General features: G+C 51.5%; 1 protein-coding gene across 2 annotated transcripts in view; it reads left to right on the top strand.

Annotated features, from left to right (window-relative positions):
- The first annotated feature begins 2,456 nt into the window (after positions 1 to 2,456).
- Positions 2,457 to 24,396, top strand: part of LOC144932436 (nucleosome assembly protein 1-like 1) — a 77,518-nt gene continuing 55,578 nt past the window's right edge. The window contains exons 1-4 of one of the 2 annotated variants that reach the window (XM_078856496.1): positions 2,457 to 2,817; positions 15,856 to 15,889; positions 18,248 to 18,336; positions 18,834 to 18,945. In XM_078856496.1, the coding sequence (XP_078712622.1) occupies positions 15,873 to 15,889; positions 18,248 to 18,336; positions 18,834 to 18,945 (218 nt within the window). In that variant the 5' untranslated portion in view covers positions 2,457 to 2,817; positions 15,856 to 15,872. Of the gene's footprint in view, positions 2,818 to 7,010; positions 7,090 to 15,855; positions 15,890 to 18,247; positions 18,337 to 18,833; positions 18,946 to 24,396 lie in introns of those variants that run through there. The other variant, XM_078856497.1, reaches the window with a different exon arrangement.

Below are 24,396 nucleotides of genomic sequence, written 5' to 3'. Positions count from 1 at the left end.
CGACTGATCGACGCTGCCTTGCCATGTGATTACACCTTCAATGTGTTTACAGATGTTACTTTAACAGTAAATATATATTCAGCTGACTTACACCACTCACCAGCCACTCACCGCTAACACTCACCAGACACCCACGGACTCACCTCTCGCCTAGCGGCATTCATCAGATACTCAGCGGTCACCCGGTAGACTCAAAACTCACTGGACATGTATGTACGTTGAACTTCTTTCGCACCGTACGTAACCAACCGTGCTAATCGGAGGTAGAGGGGAAAGGACCAAAAAACCGCATAAGCTGTTCTAAAGAAATTCGTTTTCAATCTAGACTTCAAAATGCATAGCTCCAGTGGCTTCCGAACATCGGAGGGAAGAACGTTCCAGACGGCCTCTAGAAGCACATCTCACCTGACACTCACCACTCCTCATAGACACGTGTCACCCATGACGTTTCCATTTAGCCCGTATTGCTCTACATCTGATTAATAGTCATGTAACTACATTTCTGTTGCACCCTTGATCGGTCCAAACATAATTCGCACGAGCCGTCTTGCGCTCCGGGTTATTTATGATTTAATATCGATTTATGTTTGTGCAGTTCATTTGCGATGTGCCGTGTGACACGGCAGTTGTTTTCGCGCTCATTTCTCATCGCTTCCTCGCTTCCGTGATGGTGGTGACCCGGGGTCACTCTCACGAATGCGACTCGCCCGTGGTTTCTCGAGGTCTCTCCTGGGGCGCCACAGTGGCGAGATGTTAACCACCTCGCCTAATATGCAGGAGCTCATGGCTTCGATCTCCTGTATATTTGGAGTTTGCGTGTCTCTCTCTCCCGTGGTTGTGTGGATTTGTGTTGCTTTGTTTATCCAGGTTCAAGAGCGCAATGGCTCACAGGGCGATACCAAATACATGAAACTGAAAAAACTGAAAGGTCCTCCTCCGGTGTTTCCCTCCACATTTAGAATCGACGTTCAGAGTATTTGGCTGCGATACATGTCCACGTGATGAGCCGCTTCGTTGGGCTATCATTTGTGCCAAGTTCGCTTCTGAAAGACAACTATGTAGCTCAGTGGGCCTTACCTGGTTCAATAAACATTTGTTTCATCAACTTGCCTTGCCCGATGCCCTTCACGCGCAATAGCGCGGTTTATCCGGCAGGCGGCGCGCCACTAATTGCGGTCACCCGTTGTGAACGTTAAAGGCGCAGCCCTGCAATGACTGGTTCGCGCCACTACCAGCAGAAGGGCCTCCACCAGCGGGAGCTCTAGAGAGCTGTAAAGAATCCCCCTTCCACACTAAGAGGGTATCTTTCGGCCCACTATTTCACCACGCTGGCGAGATGTTCACGACCTCAACTCTGGTATGCAGGAGGTCGTGGGTTCGATCGCGACCCTGACTCCGGCTGTATATTTGGAGTTTGCGTGCCTCTCTCCCGGTGGTCGCGTGGATTTGTCTCCCGGATCTTCCGGTGCTTCGCTCCGCATTTACAAACAACGCGCGTTTCGAGTATTTGGCTGCTACGTGGATGCGCCACGTTGATGAGCGATCAATCGTGGCCAAGTCGCTTCGGAAAAAGAGAAGCGCAGAGACAATACTAATCCATACCGATAACAGTGATGTACAACCATTCGTCATTGCAACGTTTATCCTATGGGCAGACTTTGCCCGTTCCATACCGATTTGGAATCTTTTTTCTTTCGGTTTTGTTCCACCACCGTCTCAGGACTGCCGACGGATACAGGCAATCGCCCAAGATGGATAGAGCGGGGAGAGAACGCTGTCGGATGTTGTATTTATATATATCTTTTTTAATATTGATTTCAGTTTATCGCCTCCAAATTATTCACGAATGCCAAAGAACGCGCAGCCCCGCGACCCCACCGCCCACGCCCAACACTCTCACCTCTCTTCCCTCCACTCCCTCCCACTCCATCCTCCCAGTGGAGTAGCCATCGAGTCGTGTGCAGGCGGTGCAACTGCACCAGGGCCCACGGGTTGGAGGGGTTCCAAACAATTCCCATCGACTCCAATCTGGACCGAGGGGGGCCCATGCCAAGCACGCTACGTCACTGCCCCCCGCCCCCCCCCCTCTTTAACCCCCAACCCAAGCATGTAACCTGTTGTGCGAGGAGTCAATTGGGAATGGGGCAGCATAACCAAAGAGACTCGGGGAGAGCCAAGAGAGAGAGAGAGCCGATACATCAATGGAGAGTGGGCAGGACAGTCGAGAGATAGAGGGACAGAGAGAGAGAGAGAGGGAGACAAGGGGGAGAGAGTCAAGAGCGATCGTTTAGAAAGGCAATTGAGGACGTGGGGAGAGTCAAGAGGAGGCACGTGGGAGAGTCAAATGGGATTCGGGGAAGACGGCAATCCACCCACTCCACAATCACCCTTCATCCCCCCCACTCCCCCCCCCCCCCAGGAAAAAAAGCCCAATGCCCCCTGTGCGCCGGAGACAAAATGCTGTCTCATTGGCCGGGCCGGGCATTAAAGGCAGGGCTTTCCACAACCGCCTCCCTCTAACCACGCATCCCCGGCCACCTTTAACCGCCGATGCCCGCCCACTCATTCCCACTGCACTTACTCGCCGCCGAGAGCAGTAGCAGCATCAGCAGCTGCTGCAGCCCGCCAGCCAGCCAGCCTCCTTTGCACCGCCCGTGCCCGTGCCGTGCCGCCCACACGCACCGGGTGGTGAGGAGCAGTCGGGTCCAGGAGGAGCAAGCAAGGAGGTCGAGTCGGGAAGGAGGGAGAAGGAGCGACCAGCAGCAGCGGTTGTTTGCTCCCCTCGACTGCCACTCTGCGACAAACAGGAACTCGAAGGTGCGACTGAGTACGCGTGTGTGCGTGCGTGCGTGTGAAAAGTGTGAGTGTCACTGTGCATCGAAGTGTCGGCGTGCGCCGTGCCGGCCTTCGTCAGTGCTCGCTAACAGCACTTGCCCCAAAAAGTATGTTGAGACTACACGGGGGAGCTTTGCGTTTGTCTCTGTCGATGCCGGTGGCGCTACTTGCACAGAGACATGCGTGTACACACACGCGCACGCGTGCATACGCATGCACACGTGCACGCGTGCATCTTCCGTAGACTCTTGGGGCAATGCGTGGGCGTCTATTGAAGACGTTATGCGAGGGTGTGTTTTTTTTTGCCACCACGCTTGCCCGCCTTTGTCTCCCCGCGGATCTGATGTCTGAACAAATGAGCCAGGCACTGGGTGTTATTTACGGCTGAGTCGATCTATATGCGACGGCGAATGTCACTGATGTTAGCTGTGTGACCGGGGTATCGAACTCATGTCGCCGGGCTCGTAGGGCGCAGTGCGCTCATCATTACGCCACTGCTGTGAACAACGCATTCACACGCTCACACACACACAGCAAAGAGAAAGATCCACCGTGTAGACCTTTAACAGAACTGTTGGGGCATGTTCTGTGAGCGAGCAGCTATGAAGGGAGGCTCGGAATACGAATGGGCGGGTGGCCAACACGTCGCTCAGCCGCATTTGTCTCCCCAGTACTGAGGGTTACTCACCCGCATCAGGCACTCATTTGAGGCCGAATCGACCAGGGGGAGGCTCAATAGAAGTTCACATATCGCCACGGTTATTGGTCGTGAGCGGGAATGGAACTCGGGTGGCCGAGTTCCAAGGTAGAGTGCGCTGACCACTGTGCCACCGCTCCCCATTGCTGCTCGCACACACACGTACGAACGTATACATATGCGCACGCATGCAAACACACGTACATACACGCACACACACACGTGTAAGCATACCTACATATACCTACACATATACCTACACGTGCACACCCACCATTGGTGGTAGCGTTCAGCTCTCACAATGCAAGGTCTGCGCGCGGATATCCTGTTGTAGCAATTTTGTTTGAATTTTGTAGGAATTTTGCAGCGGTTGTCCTATGGATAGACTTGCCCCGACATATGAATGTGGAATTTCCCTCGCCAGCTTCGAGCCGTGAATAGAGTTGAGCGCACCCTAACCTACTGCGTATCTGTGAAAAACTCCTGGACATCCATGAAAAAAGAGCTTACAGCTCGTCGGATACCTCCGGTATGAATACATTTTCTCATTTTTGATTGAGCAGGAGATGTCTTGCCAAGCACGCACGCGGTGACGAGAGGCATCCGGTATAGCAGTTCTCAGGACTGGCGGAGCGGGGCTTGAGAGCTTCAGTTAGCGAGCACCTATTGTGGCCTCAACGGGCGCGCGCACGTGGTGGGGGTGGTGTGGTCAGGTCCGCGGCGGGGGTCGCCTTTGTCTCGCGAATGCCGATGCTGAAACAACTGATTGCTCGTGTGAGGTTGAGTTGGCATTCACGAGTGGTCGTCGTCGGAACCCGCACCAGATTTGACGAGCCGCCGATGTTGCCCCGTGTCTGTGGATCGAACCCAACTCGCAGCGTTTGAAGCGCAGTGCGCTCATCGCAGCGCCGCCGCTACCCACATGAAGACAGCGAAAAAGATTCCGCCCCGTATACCCTGAACAGTGCTGCTGGGGCAAGTGCTGTTAGCGAGAAGCAAACGCCTATGAACGTCGGTACGACACTCGAGGTGGTGGTGGTGTGGCCAGATTCTACGCCCGGCCGCCTTTGTCTCCCCGGTGGCGATGTTTGCACATCGCCACCATGTACTCACTTTGAGGCTGAGTCGACCTAATGGGAGGCCAACGACCAGTTCAGATATCCGCCACTGATATTGGTCGTGAGCGGGAATCGAACTCAGTTCGCCGGCTTCATAGCGCCACCGCTCCGCACACACGCGCGCACGGAAACATGTCAATGCAGTCCACATCCACTGACACGTAGCATACGCGTATGTAAATACACGGACAATACGCAGACCTATGCAACACGCACACGATTTTACAAACTGTTGGCCGGTGCGGTGATGTTTTGGCACCACGCCCCCGGCCGCCTTTGTCTCCCCAGGGCTGACTTCACGCAGCGCACACCAAACACTAAATGTAAGGTTGATCTGACCCAGGGATAGACTAAAGAGAAAATTCAAATGTGAATTGTCAGTGATGAATTTTTTGACGCACACATACACACACGATTACATCGCAACGTGTGTGTGTGTGTGGTGCAGCGGTTAGCGCGCTGCGCTACGAACCCAGAGACCCGAGTTCGATAGCCGCTCACGGCCAACACCGGTGACGATTATCTGAACCGGTTCTGGGCCTCCCCTAGGTCGACTCAGCCTTATGTGGGCACCACCTGGTGCGGCGTGTAAACAAATATCGCCACTGGGGAGACGAAGGCGGTCGGGCGTAGTATTGGCCTCCTACCCCCTCGTGTGCCGTGCCGGCCTTCATAGGTGCTCGCCAACAGCACTTGCCCCAACAGTCTGTTAAAGGCTATGCGGGAGATCTTTGTCTTTAGTATGTTTAGTTGTGAAATGCGCGTGTATAAATGTTGCCGCTGATCTGTCCTAGTTTCCACATATTATCATTTATTTGCCTGTTACGCGTTAAGTAATTATATTCGTGGCAATAGCCTCTGCCACTGTCACCCATACAGCGTGTGACTGTCTGGAATATGAACGCATTGTGTGTGTGTGCGAGTGTTGGTCATTTATAGCATTTATTTGTGGTAAGCGCACTGCACTCCGAACCCGACTAACCCGAGATCGATTCCCGATCACGGCCAACACCAATGACGGATTATTATCTGAACCAATCCTGGGCCTCCTCTAGGTCGACTCAGCCTCAACTTAATACCTGGTGCCGATTTTAAACAAGACAAAGGCGTTGTTGTTGATGACCACCGACCCCCTCGTGTGTCGCGCCGGTCTTCATAGGTGCTACTCGCGAACAGCACTTGCCCCAACAGTCTGTTACAGGCTATACGGGGGTCTTTGTTAGTCACAGTGCGTCATCAGATGTCTTCGTGTGTGAGTGTGTGTGTTTCCGTGTTTCACTTTGCCCCAAACTCGGTTAAGGCTATACCGGGGAACTTTGCCTTTTTGTCTTTGCGTCCGTGTGTCGGGGTGTGTGTGCGTGCGCGTGTGTGCTAGTGTGCGTGCGCACGTATCACTGTGTCTGTGTGCTAGTATTTGTGTGTAAGCGTGCTTGCGCGCGTGTAATCTATGAGTTCACATTTGTCAGACACGGGATCGGTGGCGGTTAGCAGCGCAATGCTATGAACCCCCCCCACGACCCCCCAACTTAGTTTGATTTTCGGGTCACAGCTAAGCTAATTATCAGTAGCGAACGATATCAGAATCTTCGTCGTCTTTGCTCGAGGATCAAAGGTCAAGGTGTCATATTCAAAGCTGCTCATGCCACCGTGGTATTCGCCAACGGTGGCGACATGTTAACTACCTCGCCTCTCTATTTCGAGTTTGGCACTTCGTCAGTTAGACTGATGGCCTTAATCTAAGTTGTCTTGTGGTTGTTGTTGTTTCACTTGCATCCCACTGGGATTTTTGCACACAGTGTTGGTGTACGGTGCTTTTTCTGCAATGTTTTGCTGTCTTTTCTTGGATTTTCTGTTTGCACTCAGTCACATATTCACTTTAAGATGTTTTTTGTTCATGTTTTTGTTTTTTGTTTGTTGCGGTTGCACCCGATTCAAGAGCCGAATGGCTCACAGGGCTATACCTAATAAATGAACTTGAACTTGAAGAACCATTGTTTGTGGCAAGGTCGCTTCTGAAAGAAAGCTTTCCAGTGGGCCTTACCTGGTAAGATGAAACATAAACAAACATACGGGACCCGTTCCAGCCAAGCATTCGTTACGATCATTTACAACCACGCGTGCTCGGGAGGGTTTTGTTTCCCCCCCCCCGCACATCAGTCGCTTCAGTGCAGGCATTACATGTCAAGTATCCAACGATAGCACCTCCCCCCACCGCAACATTTTGAGACATCACACGGAGTTTCAACCACTCCAATGTTCCCTTGTACGCCCAGGGTTGGGCTGGGGGTGGTGGTGGGGGTGGCTGCTCACTCAAAGCCCCACGTCAAACGCTCTGCCGTTTCCCACATTTGAATTCGACGCGGCGGTGAGCAGAACCGGAGACACGAGGCAGGAGGCGGAGGGAACCCTCATTGGGTCATTTTTGGTCACGTTTCAGAGGTAATTGATTTTTTTTTGTCTGTGTTGAAACTCGCGGCCAGGAAAAAAAAGGTTCACTGTAATGTGACAAGAGGGACATTCTCTGCGCGCGCGTGCCCCTGTGCGTGTCATCGTGCGTGCTCGCTAACTGCACTTGCCCCAGGAGTCTGTTGAGGCTTTATCTTTGTGATTGTGTATTTGGGTCGAGCGGTAGTGCAGCGGTTAGCGCTACTCGCTGCGCCACGAAACCCGGCCACCCGAGTTTGATTCCCGCTCAACACCGGTGACGATTATCTGAACCGGTCCTGGGCCTCCCCTAGGTCGACTTAGCCTCAAATGAGTGCCTGGTGCGATGTGTACATGTCGCCACTGGGGAGACAAAGGCGGCCGCGCGTGGTTTATCGGCCACCCATCCCCTCTTGTACTGTGCCGGCCTTCATAGGTGCTCCTCGCTAACAGCACTTGCCCTAACAATCTGTTAAGGCTACACGGGGGATATTTGTCTTTGAATATCAGTTCAAGTTGTAATAGATGTCTATGACAGTGACTGGCTGGAAATATATTATTGAATGATAAATAAGCAAGCGTTGTGTATCACCACGAGTAAATAAACTAAAAACATTAGTCCGCCAATCCGATGGGTCTTCTTGGAGTGGCTCTTGTTCAGACACACAAGACTCGTCAATAACCAGGGTGGCCTTGCAATGGGAATTATATAATAGGCGACGTTTCGGGCAATGGTCCTTCTTCATAGCACGGATATCATTTCTTATTGTGCTGAGTTCGAATCCCGACCGTGGGTAACATCAGCAGCGAGTGATATGTGAACCCCTCTCTTCACAAACCGGCTACGAACCGGCGTGGTGAAGTATGGTCACACAACCCTCATGAACAAAATGCGTGGGGGAGGACCTCATCATCCAACAGTGGATTGACATGTCCGTGAGTGATAGTTCTCTATGAAAGCATTTGGCTGTCCAGTAGTTCTGTAGAACCCTATGAGAGTTGATGGCTTTCACTTTAATTATGGATTTCTATGGAAGTGAATGGCTGTCTTTTTAATAATGCATGCCTGTGAAAGTGAAAGCCTCTTTTGAATAATATATCTCTATTAAAGTGAAAGTCTACTTTTAATGGTTGTCACTTTAATATGTAATGGCATTCCGAAAATATTCTTCGGGCGAGGTTCATTGTTGTTGGATTTTTAAAACTTAGTAATTTCAGATGATTTTTTGTCAGATTGTAGGGATTTTCAGTTCGCTCAAGGTGACATAACAACAACAACCCGATTCGTACAAGAAAACCCCCCCAGACAAATCATCCCAACACCGTAGACGTGGATCACAACGGTGTGACGATGCGATACAGCGCCACCAAGCCCGAGTCGACGAGCCGTAGGCGGATACCGGTAAAGTCGCACGGCATTGTGGGGCAAGCGACTTCAAAGTACCCGAGTGACGACGACGACGACGCTTGGTGCGCCTGATTGGTCAGGCTACTTTACCGAGACAGCCACTGGGGTGGGCTGCGGTGGCGTAGGAGTGTGGTTGGCATGGGCCCTCCCTGGTGCAAATCATTATTAAATGGGGCCCTCTGACCAATTCCCCCAGCCCCAACTTCCCCTCTATGTAGCTTGGCGCCAGGGTCCCAGTCGAACGGTTCGGGTCAAGCCGGGTCCTCTTCTTGCGTTTGCCGTCAAAGTCCTACGTCCAAAGTCACTCCATCCGATCGATCCCATCGCCGCTTGATCCACATCGCTCAGCCTTTTCACACCACCTTCTTCTCTCCGTCGCAAGGGACGGTTCTTCGACGATGTGGATGGAAGGCTCTCTGCTGGGCAGCTCTGGAGTCATCTGTTGTAGTATTCGTAGGGGTGGCACACAGAGACGGTGCCAAACCAGCGTGCCAAGGTGCCCAATATCCACGCAACATTCTGTTGAGCCTGCTCCAAGACAATCTGGATAGCTGGTGCCAATTTCCTCGAGTGATTGATGGGTGGTGGAGGTGTAAGGCAACCCGATCTGAGCCCAGGGGGACTCGGGGTTGTTTGCCTGGATGGGGTTGTGGATGCGGTTGGAGTTTGTTTGGATGATTGGCGAGAGCTAGCGCAGAGTCTTTTTGAAGAGTTTACTCTGCCACCCCAAACTGATCGCTCCTCCCCCCTGTGTCCATGAGCGGGGAGTACTGCACCTGCCCCCCCCCCACTGCCCTCCACCCCCACCCCGGCCCCCCATCCCTCCCTCCCAAGATCCTTCCATTGTGTCGCCACTGCCCTTCGCGGTGACTCAATCTCACCGTGGCAGTCTCCTTCACCCGGGATAGGATAATACCCATTTAATACAACAATGCACTGCTCCATTTCATATTGTCATTGTCGCGCAGATGAGAGTGGAAAACGAGTGGGCAGGCACTGAGCCAGAGACCGTGGTGGGGGCGTGGGGGGGGGGGTTGGATGTGGGGGAGGGGAGTGGGCAAGGGGCATGAACACGCTGGAGGTACCAGGGCAGCGGAGGAAGGTGGGAGCATTGAAACAACAGTCAAGGTCGTAGGGTCACTTATCCTGGGACTTGCCCAGCAGGGCTTCGTCTTTCACCGAACATCCTCTGGGTGGCTGGAAGACCTGGGATTAGGCACGCGGCTCGTAGGCAACAGCCATCACGAGGGGTGTACTGGATATGGTGTGCCGGGTGCGGAGATGTATGAACGTACGTGCGTTGAACTTCTTTCGCGCCGTACGTAGCCAACCGTGCAAATCGGAGGTGCGGTTAGAACGGAATATTATACATATACATTTCGGGTGGCCGACCTGGCTGGAATGAAGAGCTTGTGTCGGGAGGTTCCCACTTCGCAATGCATGGCTACTGTCTTATTGAGCATCTGAATTGCTTTGTCGGCCGCGATTCGAATGTTGTGCTCAAAGTTCCGAACGGATGGGTTCAAGGGCCCACTTGGCCCGACTCGGGTGGCCACCTCTTACGATTATCCCAGGGTGGTCCTCTCTTGTTATTGGGGCAGTCCATAAATGACGTCACGCACCTAGGGGGGGGGGGTCAGACATTTGTGACGATGTGTGACGAGGGGGGGGGGGGATTTGAGAAATGTGACGTCACATCAAAAGGCGCAACTTTAAATAAATATAGACAACACGTTCTATTTAATTAAATAGACTTTTTAATCAATGTTTTCTCCTTCAACCTCAGAGTGCAGCGCCACATTAAATACGCACTACAATGACAATACTGTAGTTTAAAGCGATTTGAAGCATGCTTTATTTGGGGGGCGGGGCAGAGCTTTGTGACGTCATATTCGAGGGGGGGTCTGACTTTTTGTGACGCCGTGTGACGAGGGGGGGGGGGTCAAAAATCGTCAAAAATCGCGTGACGTCATTTATGGACGGCCCCACTTCCGTAATAGAACACCACCGAAGACAACGCATCCGCTTGGAGTCATTCCCCTCTTCTGGTACTGAGAGATGTATTGCTCTTCCCGTGATGTGCCCCGGTGTTCTGTACCACAGGCCTAGCTTGAGCGTCAGCCAACCCGAGGGCTTTGCAGTTGTGGCGGTGGCGTGTTTCTGTGGAGCGGTGGTGCAGCGGTTAGCGCTACGCTACGAACACCGGCGACCCGGGTTTGATTCCGGCTCACTGCCAACACCGGTGACATATTATCTGAACCGGTCCTGGACCTCTCCTAGGTCGACTCAACCTCGAATGAGTATCTGGTGCGGTCTGTAAAGTCATCGCCAATGGGGAAGCAAAGGCGGACGGGCGTGGTACTGGCCACCTACCCCCTCGTGTGCCGTTCCGGCCTTCATAGGTGCTGCTCGCTAACAGCACTTTCCCTACAGTCTGTTATGGCTCTACTGGGGGATCTTTGTCTTTGTTTGGTGGTCATAGCCATAAGTTGACTGTCTCGCGGATGCACAATATGCGTCGAAATAACTCGTTAAGATTTAAACGTAACACTGATTGCATTTCAACCCCCACCCCCCCCCCCCCCCCCCAAAAACTCTCTAACCCAACATCGTCCCAACATTGGAGAGTCAACGACTCACGGGCACAAAGCACGTTCTCATGGAGCGCTGCCCAGGGTCACCACGGCTCATCGGCGAGCCGTGCCCAGCCACTGATTGCCAAGGAGATACGGAGGCCGTTATTAGGGCGAGTAGCTAGCCACTGCGTAAACAGCGGGTCCCTTGAAAGAGCAGCGGCGCGTAAATCATTCACAAACACATTGAGGTCAAGGTGTCTCGCTGCCCTTAACGAGCTTGGGACTCCATTCGCCTCCTACTGCGTGGTGGGAGGGGGGGTCAGCGCTGCACGGCGCTCTCCGACGCGTTTTGTCTTCGGGTACCGTCGCGACGTTGGTCGGCTCGATGTCCGACGTTTCGCTCTACGTGTCGGGCACCCCTTCAGGAACTTTAGACACGCCACGGTGGCGAGACGTTAACTACCTCGCCTCGCACGCAGGAGTTCGTGGGTTCGATCCCGACCTTTATGCCTGCTGTATATTTGGAGTTTGCGTGCCTCTCTCCCCGTGGTCGCGTGGATTTTCCCCCGGGTCCTCCGGTTTTTCCCTACACATTGAGAATCAACATCACGCGTGCGGAGCATTTGGCTGCTGCGATACATTTCCACGCGATAAGCCACCTTCGTTGAGCTGTCATTCGTGGCCAGGTCGCTTCTGACGAAAGAGCCGTAACAGCTCGGCGAACCTCACCTGGTAAGATAAAAAATTAACCCGTAAAAACAAAGTTTTTCACTATAAATCCTTTATATGCGTGGCGGCTAGAGTCCTCTCGTCCTCTGGCTTGAGATGGCTGCCACCTATGGGTCAGATGATTGCCTGCCACCATTAAGCAATTGGTAATTAAATAAATAAAAAATTCCTAAAAAGTGTGGACAATTTTTTTTCACGAAAATAAATTGTCACGCACAACGAGTCTGTGTGCAAAATGTCAGCTCGATTGGATCACGGGAAGTGGGTTAAAAAACGACCGAAAGATTTGCACGGTCGTAAGCGCGCAAGCAAGCAAGCAAGTGAACTTAATATAAAGGATTTAAAAAAAGAGTCAAGGGGAAAAAATGTCAAACCGAATGTCCCTGCAGCAAATGTCCCGACGAGAGCGCCCCGAGCACGTGGGGCGAATTGTCGGAACTCGTGACGGTGGAAGGCCTGAAAACGCATCGACAAATGGACATCTCCATTGGTGGCACCTGGGTCGGTGATGGGCAGTCCACATTACCGTGGCAGAGGTCAGTCCCTCCATGGGAAATGTATATGCACACGTTGTCCTGTCATATTTGGCAATCCACTGCTGAATGAGGACCTCCCTATGTCGCGTGGATCACGGGGTTGTTTGACCACACTTGAGCATGCTGGTTAGTATGGTTTGGAAGACAGCTGGGACCATCGAAGTTGGAGCATAGAAGTGCTGTACAATAGAACGATCCAGTCCACAAGAGAGCCACACATACAGGGCATCACCCTACATCAACAGATATTTATGCCTATGAGTAATTGATGATGGAGAGTGATATTCCACGATTGAACAATTTTGAGATACTTTAAGTTGCATCTTAAAGCATTACCTGGAGTCCTATCGTGTTCGATAAATAATGTCTTCAAGAATTATCCATTTGCATTTGCAAAGTAGTGAATCGTAGCACGGCTATTTTGTATGTATCTTTAATGTAGTTTGTAGCCAGCCTGACACATTGCGAGCGAGCAGCATGTTCAGCTCAAATGAAATGGCTTCTGCTAGATAGAGGAGGCGGAAGCGGGTGGGTGAACATTTTAATAATAAAACATACACAACCTCTTACAACTTTCTTTTTTCTTCTTGGTTCTTTCGGTAAAGTCACGTAGAAGGGAAATAATAAAGTATTATGTTGCATTTTTATTATTGTATTATTTCCCTTCTACGTGACTTTACCGAAAGAACCAAGAAGATGAATCCCTGCAGTCACGAAAGCTTTAAATCGAAATTTAACCTCTTACAATTTACCTCGCTGATCCCGTTAAGGAGCATCAACCACCACGCGAACTCCGGTCACCCTCGCAGCGGCGGCATTTGGCTAACCATCGAAAAACTGCGGCCACTGCATTGCGCACTCTTAGATGGCGCTTCTGCGGCCGTCTGGAACGCTCTTCCTTCCGATATTGGGTAGCCACTGCGAGCTATGATGCACTTTTAAATGATCCCGATTGAAAACGAATTGCCTGAGAGCTGCTTTTGATGTTTAGTTCGTGGTCCTTCTCCCGCACCTTCTATTTGCAAGGTTGGCTACGTACGGTACAAAAGAAGTTCAGGAGTGCGGGGGGGGGGGGCTTTATCCGGCAGTGGGTAGATATTGGCTGTCGATGATGACGATGATGATGTTTTTTAACATTGTCTTGGGCAGCAGCGTTGTTAGACCTGCACGCATGTTTTTATTCATGTTGGTCGTCTTCTCAAGCGGCGATGAAAATAGACAGCGCATTGTGTCTGTGTTTGTATCATGTCTTGATGTGAGGCCATCACAAGTGACGATGATCTGAATCGGTCCTCGGCTTCCCCAAGGTGGTGCTTTGTGTAAAACATCACCCTGGGCCGCGGGTTGCACTGGCTAATCGCCTCCTCGTGTGTGCCTTTCAGGCCTTCATATGTGCTCGCTACCAGCACTTGCCCCAACAGCCTTTTGTACTACATGGGGGATCTTTGTCTCTTGAGTCTGTTGAGCCACTGCATTTGTGTTGGAATGAGTGCGTGCGTGTGTGTAGATGTGTGTGTGTGTAAATGTGTGTGTGAGTAAATGCATACGCACAAGGAAGCGTCTTAAGAGACGTGAAGCCAGAACCATACCGACACCTCCAATCAGCGACGACACCTGCTCTGTCTGTAGCAAACGCTGTGGGTCGAGGATCGGACTTTACAGTCACACACAAAGCCCCACAAATAGAGGCGGAGGGAGGGTCATCATCGGATACGATGGACAACCCCGACGAAGTGTGCGTAAATGCATATACATACAGTATAAGAATGCTTAAACCATCACGTACACACAAAAGCCCAATTAAATATGCTTTGGTTTTTTCGGTAAAGTCACGTAGGTAAAAAATACAATTATTTAATGATAGCATATTATCAAATTATTTAATTATATTGTAGTATTTTATTTTATTTTACTATTTTATTTTTATTTTACTTTTATTAATTAAATTTTTTTACCTACGTGACTTTACCGAAACAACCCAAGAATATGAATCCTTGCGGTCACGAAAGCTTCAAATCTCCAATTAAATAATATACTAAAGTCGGCTATCCATCACCGCTGGGGGGAATTCATCGTTGTCTGGGCCGCACGACCCCAGAGTCACCGCCACTATCGTACACGCGGAATCGGCAGAGTGTCCGTGCGTGCTTGATCGCTCCCCCACCGCGTTATCGATGTTTTCCTCCCCGATACGCTTCGTGGGAGCGAGGACCCCTTTCAGAGGCCGCTGCTAACGGCGTGTTCAGGCCTCTGAGTTATGGGAGATCACCAAAGTGGCTTTGTGCTCGGTTTGCCACCAACCCCCCCCCCCCCCCCCCCGGTGGTGGATCTAACGATGTGACTTATTATTCTGCGCTGTAGTCGCGTTGGTTAACGTTCTGTCCATCTGTGCAATACATTTATATAAATTGTAAAAGCCCGGCGTTCCGTTTGTTCACTTGTCCGTCAGCTAAATTATAAGAGCCTTTCAGAAGGCCTGAATCTAAAGGTTAAAGAAAGTTGACCCCCACCCCCGTCCCCCAGGTGTGGGGGCGACATTTTAAAAGTTGATCCAAGAGTGATTTGGAGCTTTCGTGACTGCAGGAATTGCTCTTTGGGTCTTTCTCTATTTAAGGCCTCGACACAGAGACGTTGTTTCTCTGTGTCCCTATGTTTGTGTCTCTCTCTCTGTGTCTCTGTGTTATCTCTCTCTCTGCTTATGTGTCTGTCTATGTGTCTGTGTTTTGTCTCTCTCTCTCTCTCAAATTTAGCAATCTTTGGAAGAACGTAATCAAGCAGGTAGGGTGTTGACTGTTATGTTAGCCGATTGGTGGGCGCCCGTAGGCTCCCACCAATCGCGTAAGGTCGTCTAATTTGCAATTGTGTCCACGTGCTTTACAACACTCTGCAAACACGCATGCGCCATCGTCTCCCCGCAGTTGGGCTATCGTTGGTAAAGCTTTTAAACGTCCTCAAACGAAAATTTTTTGTTTGTTTTTTTACCAGCTAAGGGCCCATTGAGTCATTTAGCTCTTTTTCAGAAGATACCAGGCAGGAAACGATAGCTCAACGAAGTGGCTTATCACGTGGACATATTATAGCAGCCAAATATTCTAAACCAGTGTTCTTCATTGCGAGGCCCGCGGGTCACTGGCGGCCCGTGACGTGCGGCCCCCGACAATAAACAGAACACGTGGAGAGAAAAATAAAGCCATCGTGCTGTCAAACCCCAATGGTTTCAAATGTGTGGCGGCCCTCAACACTGATGATGACTTCTCGGCGAAAGTGGCCACTATCCTGAAAATTAGTGAAGAACGCCGCTCTGAACGCGTGTCGATTCTAAATGTGGAGGGGGGGGGGAAACCAGAGCACCCGGAGAAAAATCCACGCTACCACGGGGAGAGAGAGAGAGAGGTGAGACACGCAAACTCCAAATATACAGCAGGCGTCGGGGTCGTGTTCCAGCGAGCCCGCTCCCCGAACGCTTTCCTGCAAAGGTGTTGTCACCGGATGGCGTGACTCGCGTGGAATGACGTGTGCTTCTGTTTTGCAGGAAACACCGCGCAGAGAATGGCAGACGTCAGCGTGTGAGTACCGGGTGACATCAGCTGCTCGCGCGAGTGCATTCCATTACTTTGGTGTGTGTGTGTGCGCGCGCTCGTGTTTGTGTGTATGTGTGTCACGTGGGGCATAGTAGGGGGCACAAGTGGTGCATCGGCTAGTCATCTCAGTCAGTCAACCCATGGCACCTGAGTCTGTCCCGTGACCTCCTGCAGGCAGCGGGTGGTCGACACTTCGTGTGGCCTTAAAGTGCACATAGCCTGGCACAAGCGCCGTAGTGATGTCACCGCCACTTAGTGGCGGGTGGCGGTTGTTGTTGGAGCGGTAGTGCCGCGGTTAGCGTGCTGCGCTATTAACCCGGCCACCCGAGTTCGATTCCCACTCAAGGCCACCAACATAGGGGATGATTATATTAACTAGTCCTGGGGCCTCCCCTAGGTTGACTCAGCCTCAAATGAGTACCTGGTGGTGCGGTGTGCAAACATCGCCACGAGGGAGACAAAGGCGGGCGGCCGTGGTTCTGGCCACCCACCCCTTCGTGTGCTCGATAACAGCACTTGTCCCCCAAAATCTGTTAAGGCTATCCGGGATGTCTTTGTTTTGTGTTTGTGTGTCATTATCATCATCACCATAATCGTCACTCTGCAGTAATCTAAAAATGGTATATTTCTTCATCAGCATCGTCATTTTAAGGACGAACGTATAACCTGTGTTGCATCATCATAATTATAATCACCATTCATATGATCATCGTTCTATAATATAGTATGTCGGCTGTCATTCTTCATCATGAACTGCATACGAGTCTCTACCGCCAGCTTTGTTGGAGCAATGCGTTCAACTCAAAATATGTTTGACAAAACCTCGCCCTTATTAAGGCTTTGGAGAAATTTTGCAGCAAAACGTGAATGGTAATGAGCCGAATGTAGGTGGCGCAAGAGAAGTTCCTAATCAAATCTAACACGTGTAATTGAAATAATTGGAAATAAGTTAAATCAAGATACGTTGGCAACATCTCAAAGGAGATACCGTGAACGAGTCTCTCTGATCTAAGGACCTTTAACAAGCAGCAGCAGCAGCAGCAGCAGTTTCCGTGTGATCGGCAAGGTTCCAATTCCTCGAGGGGCACCCAACTGAACACGTGGCACCGTATCATTCCCAAGGATTCATAATCATCATCAGCCACCATCTATCCACCGCTCGACGAAAACCTCTCCAAGCCGTGCACATCTCTCGCGGTTCTGCAGTGTGACCAGTCCACGCGGTGCCTGTCCACGATCTTGATTTTGTTTTCCGCGCCCTTGTGATTTTCTTCGCTCAGTCGGTGTTAGCGCGACGGATTTATCGTTTCATTCTTGTTGCTCTATGGCGAGCCATCGAACAAAAGACGGGTCAACCGCATCGCCCGGCGCTTTCGAATGCGCTTCCGCGGCCGTCTGGAACGCTCTTCCTTCCGATATTCGGAAGGCTATTGCTGGAGCTATGCACTTTTAATTCGTCAAAATTGAAAACGCATTTCTGTATAACTGCTTTTTGTATATAGATTGTTGTCCTTCCCCCGCACCTCCGATTAGCACGGTTGGCTACTTACAGTGCGAAATAAGTTCGACATCCATACATACATATTCTATATACGTACTGCTCCTTCTCTGCGGTAATTGGCACCGATGACTACGTCATTGAGGGTGATTATTGCCACGTAAAATGAAGACCGATTGATGGATGATTGAAGTGCTCCATCCGTCGGTGGGTATTCTATTGGTAGTGTTCCATCCCTTGACTGCCGTAACCACCATCACCACCACCACCACCATCATCACCACCACCACCATCACCACCACCATCATCATCATCATCACCACCACCACCACCACCATCACCACCACCATCACCACCACCACCACCATCATCATCACCACCACCACCATCACCACCACCACCACCACCATCACCACCACCACCATCATCACCACCACCATCACCACCACCACCACCATCACCACCACCATCATCATCATCACCACCACCATCATCACCACCACCACCATCATCACCACCACCACCATCATCACCACCACCACCACCATCACCACCACCACCATCATCACCACCACCACCACCACCACCATCATCACCACCACCATCATCACCACCACCACCATCACCACCACCACCACCACCATCACCACCATCACCACCACCACCACCACCATCATCACCACCACCATCATCACCACCACCACCATCACCAGCACCACCATCACCACCACCATCACCACCACCACCATCACCACCACCACCATCATCACCACCACCACCACCATCATCGACGCTCGGAGCCTCGTTCGCCCGTGATAGCGACCGCTCACGTGCGCACGTTGCAGGAAAGGCGAGGATGGAGGAGACTGCTTTGACGATGGTGACTATGAGGAGGTGGACGAGGAAGAGGATGAAGGCCACGGAGACAAGAAAGGTAAGGCCACAGCCTCCCGGCACTGGCGACCTTGACGCACCGTCACCGCCGTTGGCGCTTTGTGACGCGTCGGCACACGAGCGTGCATCTGGAAGTGTGCGTACATGTGCACGTGTGACTGAGCGTGCCGTGTGTTTGTCATTGTGTTTTGTGCAGTGTTATAGAGGTTTCACCGAACTTGCCCCTGCAGTCTATACTGTGTGTGCGTCTTTGTAGAGGCAGTAGCGTAGTGGTTATCGCACTGCCCTACGACCCGAGTTACTTTCCCGGTCACGGCTGGCACGAGTGGCATGAGCCTCCCCTAGGCTGACTCAGCCGTAAATGAGTACCTGGTGCAGCGTGCAGCCACTGCTCGCCTCCACCCTACCTCGTGCGACGCGCCGGAATTCATAGGCCGCTCGCTCAGAGCGCTCGCCCCAATACTCCGCGTAGGCTAGCGCTGGGAGGGCGGGGGGGTGGAGGGGGGATCTTCATCCTCGTGGTGTTTGTCGTTGCAGCAGGTCAGCCCCTGGTGGTGTCCCAGGAGGTGCTGCAGGACCCTGACATGCTCGCCTCCCTCAAGCAGCGCCTCGACAGCGCGACCACCAACCCCTCCGACCACTTCCACAGGTGAGAGTTGAGAGCCCGCTTGGCAGAAGGAAGGAAGTGATAGCCACGTGGCGACATGAGCGACGTAATCCGTGGTGACCTCGCGATCCGGAGTGTTTTGCTCGCAATTCATCTTGCAGGGTTTGCTCCTTGCTGATTAAATGAATGACACAGAGATTAATCTCTTTCTAAAGCCGTAATGAATATCAATAGCCCTTCAGCTAATGAAATGAAGGGTTTTGCAGAGTATTAGCGATGATGATTGTCACTTAACTCTTTGTAAACAGAAAGGATCTCACCTGCTTTCATCGAAGCCAGACTCCAACGTCTCTCCATATTCAGAGGAGCATTGAGACAGTAGTGGAAAATTCCACATTTTTATGGTGGAGACGAGTATGTCCGCAGGACGAGAGGATGATGGGCTGGATCAGCCAACGGCAGGTATTTCAGATGATTACTTTATTTTAGCAGCAATAGCCGCACCAACCCGCCACCTTTGACTCCATCTGGTTGACTGAACACAATCATCCTTAACTGGTTGTTAAATCGAGTATCACTTTGAGAAAATCCAACAGTGGTTGGTATGGCGATACTGCTCTTTGCCATAAAAGAGTAACAACTCAATAATAATAACAATCGTACCATCTGAACAACGTACAGCCCTTTAGTCAACGTGCTGCTGGGTGAAGGCCTCCCCCGCGCCATGTCAAATGATGGGAGGTGGGGGGGGGTTGTTTGATCATACTTCACGGTGCTGCTCGTCCACTGCTTCATCGTGTCTCTATATCCGAGGTCCGTGTGGTTTTCGTTGCGGTGGGAATTTCTGCATCCAGAGGTCCCGGTGCGTGCCGTCAGACGCCCCTCAAGGGCCCTCTTTGGCCGCGCTTCAGCGCTGTGGCTATCCCGTGGGCGGCGGTAATTGTAACCATTAAGAACCGGTCCCGGGCCTCCCCTAGGTCAAATGAGTACCTGTCGCGGTGTGTAAACATCGCCACTGGGGCGACAAAAGGCGGTCGGGCGTGGGCCTGGCCACCCACCACCTCGTTGACTGTACCAGCCTTCATCGGTGCTCGCTAACAGCACTTACCCCAACGGTATGTTAAGGATATACGGGCGGGCGTATGTCGGTATGTGTGGGTCGGTGAAGGGAGGTTTGGATGCGACGGTGGTTTGTGTCAAAGTGGATTTATTTGTGTCACCGGTGTGGGGCATGGGTTAGTCTGGGTTGGGGTGGGATACGAGCATTGGTGACTTGCCTGGACTGCTGAGTCCTAATTAGGATGAAAGCAGTCCACAGTCTGTCTCTGCAGCACCGCCGCTGCCGCTGCTGCTGCTGTCAGTTGCTCACATTTGACGGTGGCCTAAGATGAGACGATTACAATGCACTCCTTCAGGAAGCGCTGATGGTTATTTGCATAATTTATCAAAGGCTGGGTGGCTGTTTTTTTACACGATTTTACGTGTTTGTTGAAACTCGTGGGGTAAGGGTTGTTATCAGTTGTGAATTTACATGGTATAAGGCATCAATAGGTATGCGAATGGCTATCTGAATGTGTATGTGAATGGGTACGTTAATGGATTTGTGAATGGGTATGTGAATCGATACGTGAACGGGTATGTGAATGTGTATAATAAAGGTTGTTTTTTTTGGGGGTGAGATCATGTAAATATAAATGTATGGATAATATTGGGTCGCAAAAGCCGCCGTGTCAAACGCAATGGGTCGGTGAATGGGCATGGGCTTGCATGGGCTACGGGATAATTATCAGCGGAGAACATTCTAAGAGAACGATTGACCCCGCCGAGAATGCGCAGTCATCACCCCGTGTAACAATAGCCCCACGGTCTGCGCTAAACCCCGTGGCGCTTGCACAAAATCGTGCCCCCCCCCCCCCCGCTGCAATTAATTGGACAGCGTCGTCGATGCGTGCCCACTGTTTCTGCTTCAGCGTGCGTACCACGAGGCGCCATTTGGATCGCCGTAAGCCCCCTTTTATATGCTAAAGCTCATCCTGCCACAGTCAGCCAGTCACCAATCCAGGAAAAGAGAGACATCTGCCCAGACCGTGAGACAGTCTCCCACGCAACCAGCTGCCTACCCACCCAGCTAGTTACCCACCCAGTAGATTGTCCACCCACCCAGCCAGTCACCTACCTATCCAGCCAATTGCTTGCCAACCCAACTAGCCACTCACACCCAGCCATATATCTACTTAGCTAGTAACCAACTCGAATTACCATACAGTCACACAGCCAGCGACGTACCTGTATCTACCCATCAGGCCAGCTTGACGCCTCGCCAGCCAGCTATTCAGCCACCAGTCAGCCAGCCACTGGGTTAGCCAGCCACCCGGTTAGCCAGCCGGCCAGTCAGCCAGCCACCTGGTTAGCCAGCCACCTGGTTAGCCAGCCAGCCATCTGGCAACCAGTCAGCCAACCAGCCAGCCAACCCATCAGCCAGGTGGCTAGCCAACTAACGGGTCAGCTAGCCACTGGGGCTATGGACTTTTAAATATGAATTGAAAACAACTTTCTTTATAACTGCTTTTTGCATGTTTAGTTTGTTGTCTTTCTCCCGTACCTCCGATTTAGCACGTTTGGCTACGTACGGCGTGAAAGACGTTCAACATCAGTACATATGCACCCACACACAACCACGCACACACAGACACACACTCACTCACCCACACGTGCGTGACAGAACCGCGCCACCGCTCGATGGGACGGAATGGATTTCCCGCTCCACTGAAACGGATCGCTGTGCACGTGGGGGGGGGGGGGGGGGGGTCACCGTCCGGGGCACGGCGAGACGGATCGAAGCTCCCTCCTAGGGGCGGCGAGGTCGAGACGGCCGCTTGACCGCTTCACGGGTGGTGGGCAGAGAAAGAGGACGAGGAGGTCTGGGCTGACGGGGCATTGAGAGGTCATCGTCAGCGTTGGTAGGGAGGGCATGGGGAGGTCATCGTCAGGGTAGGTAGGGAGGGCATGGGGAGGTCATTGTCAGGGTGGGTAGGGAGGGCATGGGGAGGTCATCATAGTAAGACTGGTCCTTGTAGGATGTGTAGGAAGCATGCATGCACACGTACAGCCCTTTGTCAATCCGCTGCTGGATGAAGGCCGTCCCAAGCCACGTGCATCGTCGCGGTTACTTGACCATACTTCGCCACGCCGGTCAGTGCGCATTGGTGAAGGTGCAGAGCATAGATGTAGCAGCACAGATAGTGCAGTACAACTATGCATTTTGCACACTTGCCCTTTGCACACTTGCCCTGTGCTGCCCACAAGCCCGCAGTCTATAACACCTTTGTTTGTGGCTGCCCATCCGCCGAGCGCTCACCTGCCTCGGGACATGCCGTGAGCTGGGCAGCAAAGGGTGAATCTAAATCTAAAGTGGCTGCGGGTACAGATTGAACCTGATGTGACCTCAAGAAAGCGGTGAGCACTCTCGTGTGCCAGTAAGCCAGATGGCGGCGGTGCTGACGACTGTGACGACGACGACGATGATGATGATGATGATGAGATGGTGAGGGCGGTCCTCTGAGGTCGGGTGTCAAGCGTGCAACGAGCGGGGGATTTTGCGAGAGACAGGAGGCGATGGTCAGAGTGTTGTTTGTGTCCCCAAGCGCTGATTGCGAAGGACCGGAGGCTGCGGTGGACGCGATTATGCGACGACAACCACAAAATCAACACATTCGTCAATACCACTGCGTGACCTGGAAAGAATACGTGTTAGAGGCGACGTTTTGAGTAATGGGTTTCCTTCGATTATGTGCTATTAAGAAAGGTTATTAAATGGGGGCTTCTTATTGCGAGAAAGGGTAAAACCCTATTCTTGTTTTTGTCATACTTTGATACTGGCCCATTTAGTATCTGCTCACCCCGAGCTATCAATGCCCTGATGGTGCATTGCCCTTGTGCTGTTCGCCTTGTGGCGTTGTTCTCTGGTCTGCCACTGCTGGTGAGACCAGGCCCTAAAGAAGGCCGTCTCTGGTGACGGCCAATTCGTTTCAAAGACAATGCGTTTGTCATCAGAGCATGTTGTTGTTTGCATGCTCGTCACAAGTACTGCGTGTGGTGGATGCAGATTTGATTCCCCGTAAAAGGTTTCTGTTTGGTGTTTGAACATCTTAACACCACCTGTTTTTTTGCCAGGAAGGGTAAAAACCTATTCTTGTTTTTTCATCAGAAGTGTTATTACCCGAAACGTCGCCTATTGTATGTATGTTTTTCTTTGAAGGCCACAGTGTTGTTATTGACGAACGTGTTGTGGTTGTTGAGTTGTTGTTGTTGTTATTTCGTACAATCACCACCAACGCAGCAGCAGCAGCAGCCGTCAGATGATTTGTTTAAACGTGCGAATATTTAGCATGCAAATGATTTGCAAGAAAGTGTAACAGTCCTTGAACCAGGTGGGGAAACAAGGGGATTCGTTATCTCTCAAAATAGAAAAATAAACATGCGTAACGTAGCTCAACCTGTTATGCAGTCCCTTGGATACCATCTATTTAGATTCGCGTTCAGACTTTAGGAAACATTGCAGTGCCCTTCATCAGGAAATAGTTTCATGAGATCTGCTGTTTCTACGGCAAAGCAGAAATCTCAAGGTCACCAATGCTGGCGACCTTGAGCCTGGCAGTTATAAAGGCGCAGCCCTGCAATTGCCTGCTCACGCCACTGCTTGACAGAAGGGGTCCTTCACTGGAGGGAGCCCTGGAGAAATCCCCCCCCCCACCCCCCCACCGCGCCCCTCTAGATAATATTTGCTCCACTCTTTCACGCTGTGTGGTTGAACGTCTCGGAAGAGGTGACAGTACCTACACTTTATCCCACCACACACTATCGGCCAATCGGCGTGCCTATTTGGGTGGACAGAGGCGCGGATGTGAGATTACAAAAAAAAAATGCTCTCTGTTTCGGCTCCCGCGCCAGGAGGTGGAATCGAGGAACTATTTACTATTTTATTTGACCAGGTAGGGCCCACTGAGCTACGTGGCTCTTTTTGAAAAGCCACCTGGCGATCACAAATGATAGCTCAACGACGGAAGTGGCTTATCACGTGGACGTTTATAGCAGCCCAATCCTATAAACACGTGTTTGTTAATTCTAAATGTGGAGGGGGAAACCCGGAGGACCCGAAGAAAAATCCACGCAACCACGGGGAGAGAGACACGCAAACTCCAAATATGCCGGGGTTCTGAAATCATTTTCAGAGGGGGCCACTTTCAGGGTCAGGATCGTGAGAATTATTTGTCACCTTACCGGTGAATGAGCTGAAACAATAACAACGTGTGCTTTAACGCAATTTAATTTGTCTTGGCTGTGTCGGGTGGTCGAGGGTTTTCATGGCACAGAGTCAGCCGGATCGTTACGTGGTGGCCTAACCCAAAAGAATTAATAACGAATCGTAACATTGACTGCGGAAAAAGTGCGCGTTTAATATTGATCGTGGATATTTAAGTTTAATTACAGGAA

The sequence above is a fragment of the Lampetra fluviatilis genome, chromosome 5, assembly GCF_964198595.1.
Source record: "Lampetra fluviatilis chromosome 5, kcLamFluv1.1, whole genome shotgun sequence".
NCBI classification, from domain to species: Eukaryota; Metazoa; Chordata; class Hyperoartia; order Petromyzontiformes; family Petromyzontidae; genus Lampetra; species Lampetra fluviatilis.
The sequence above is the reverse complement of the archived record's forward strand: the minus strand, read 5'-3'. Positions and strand labels throughout refer to the sequence as shown.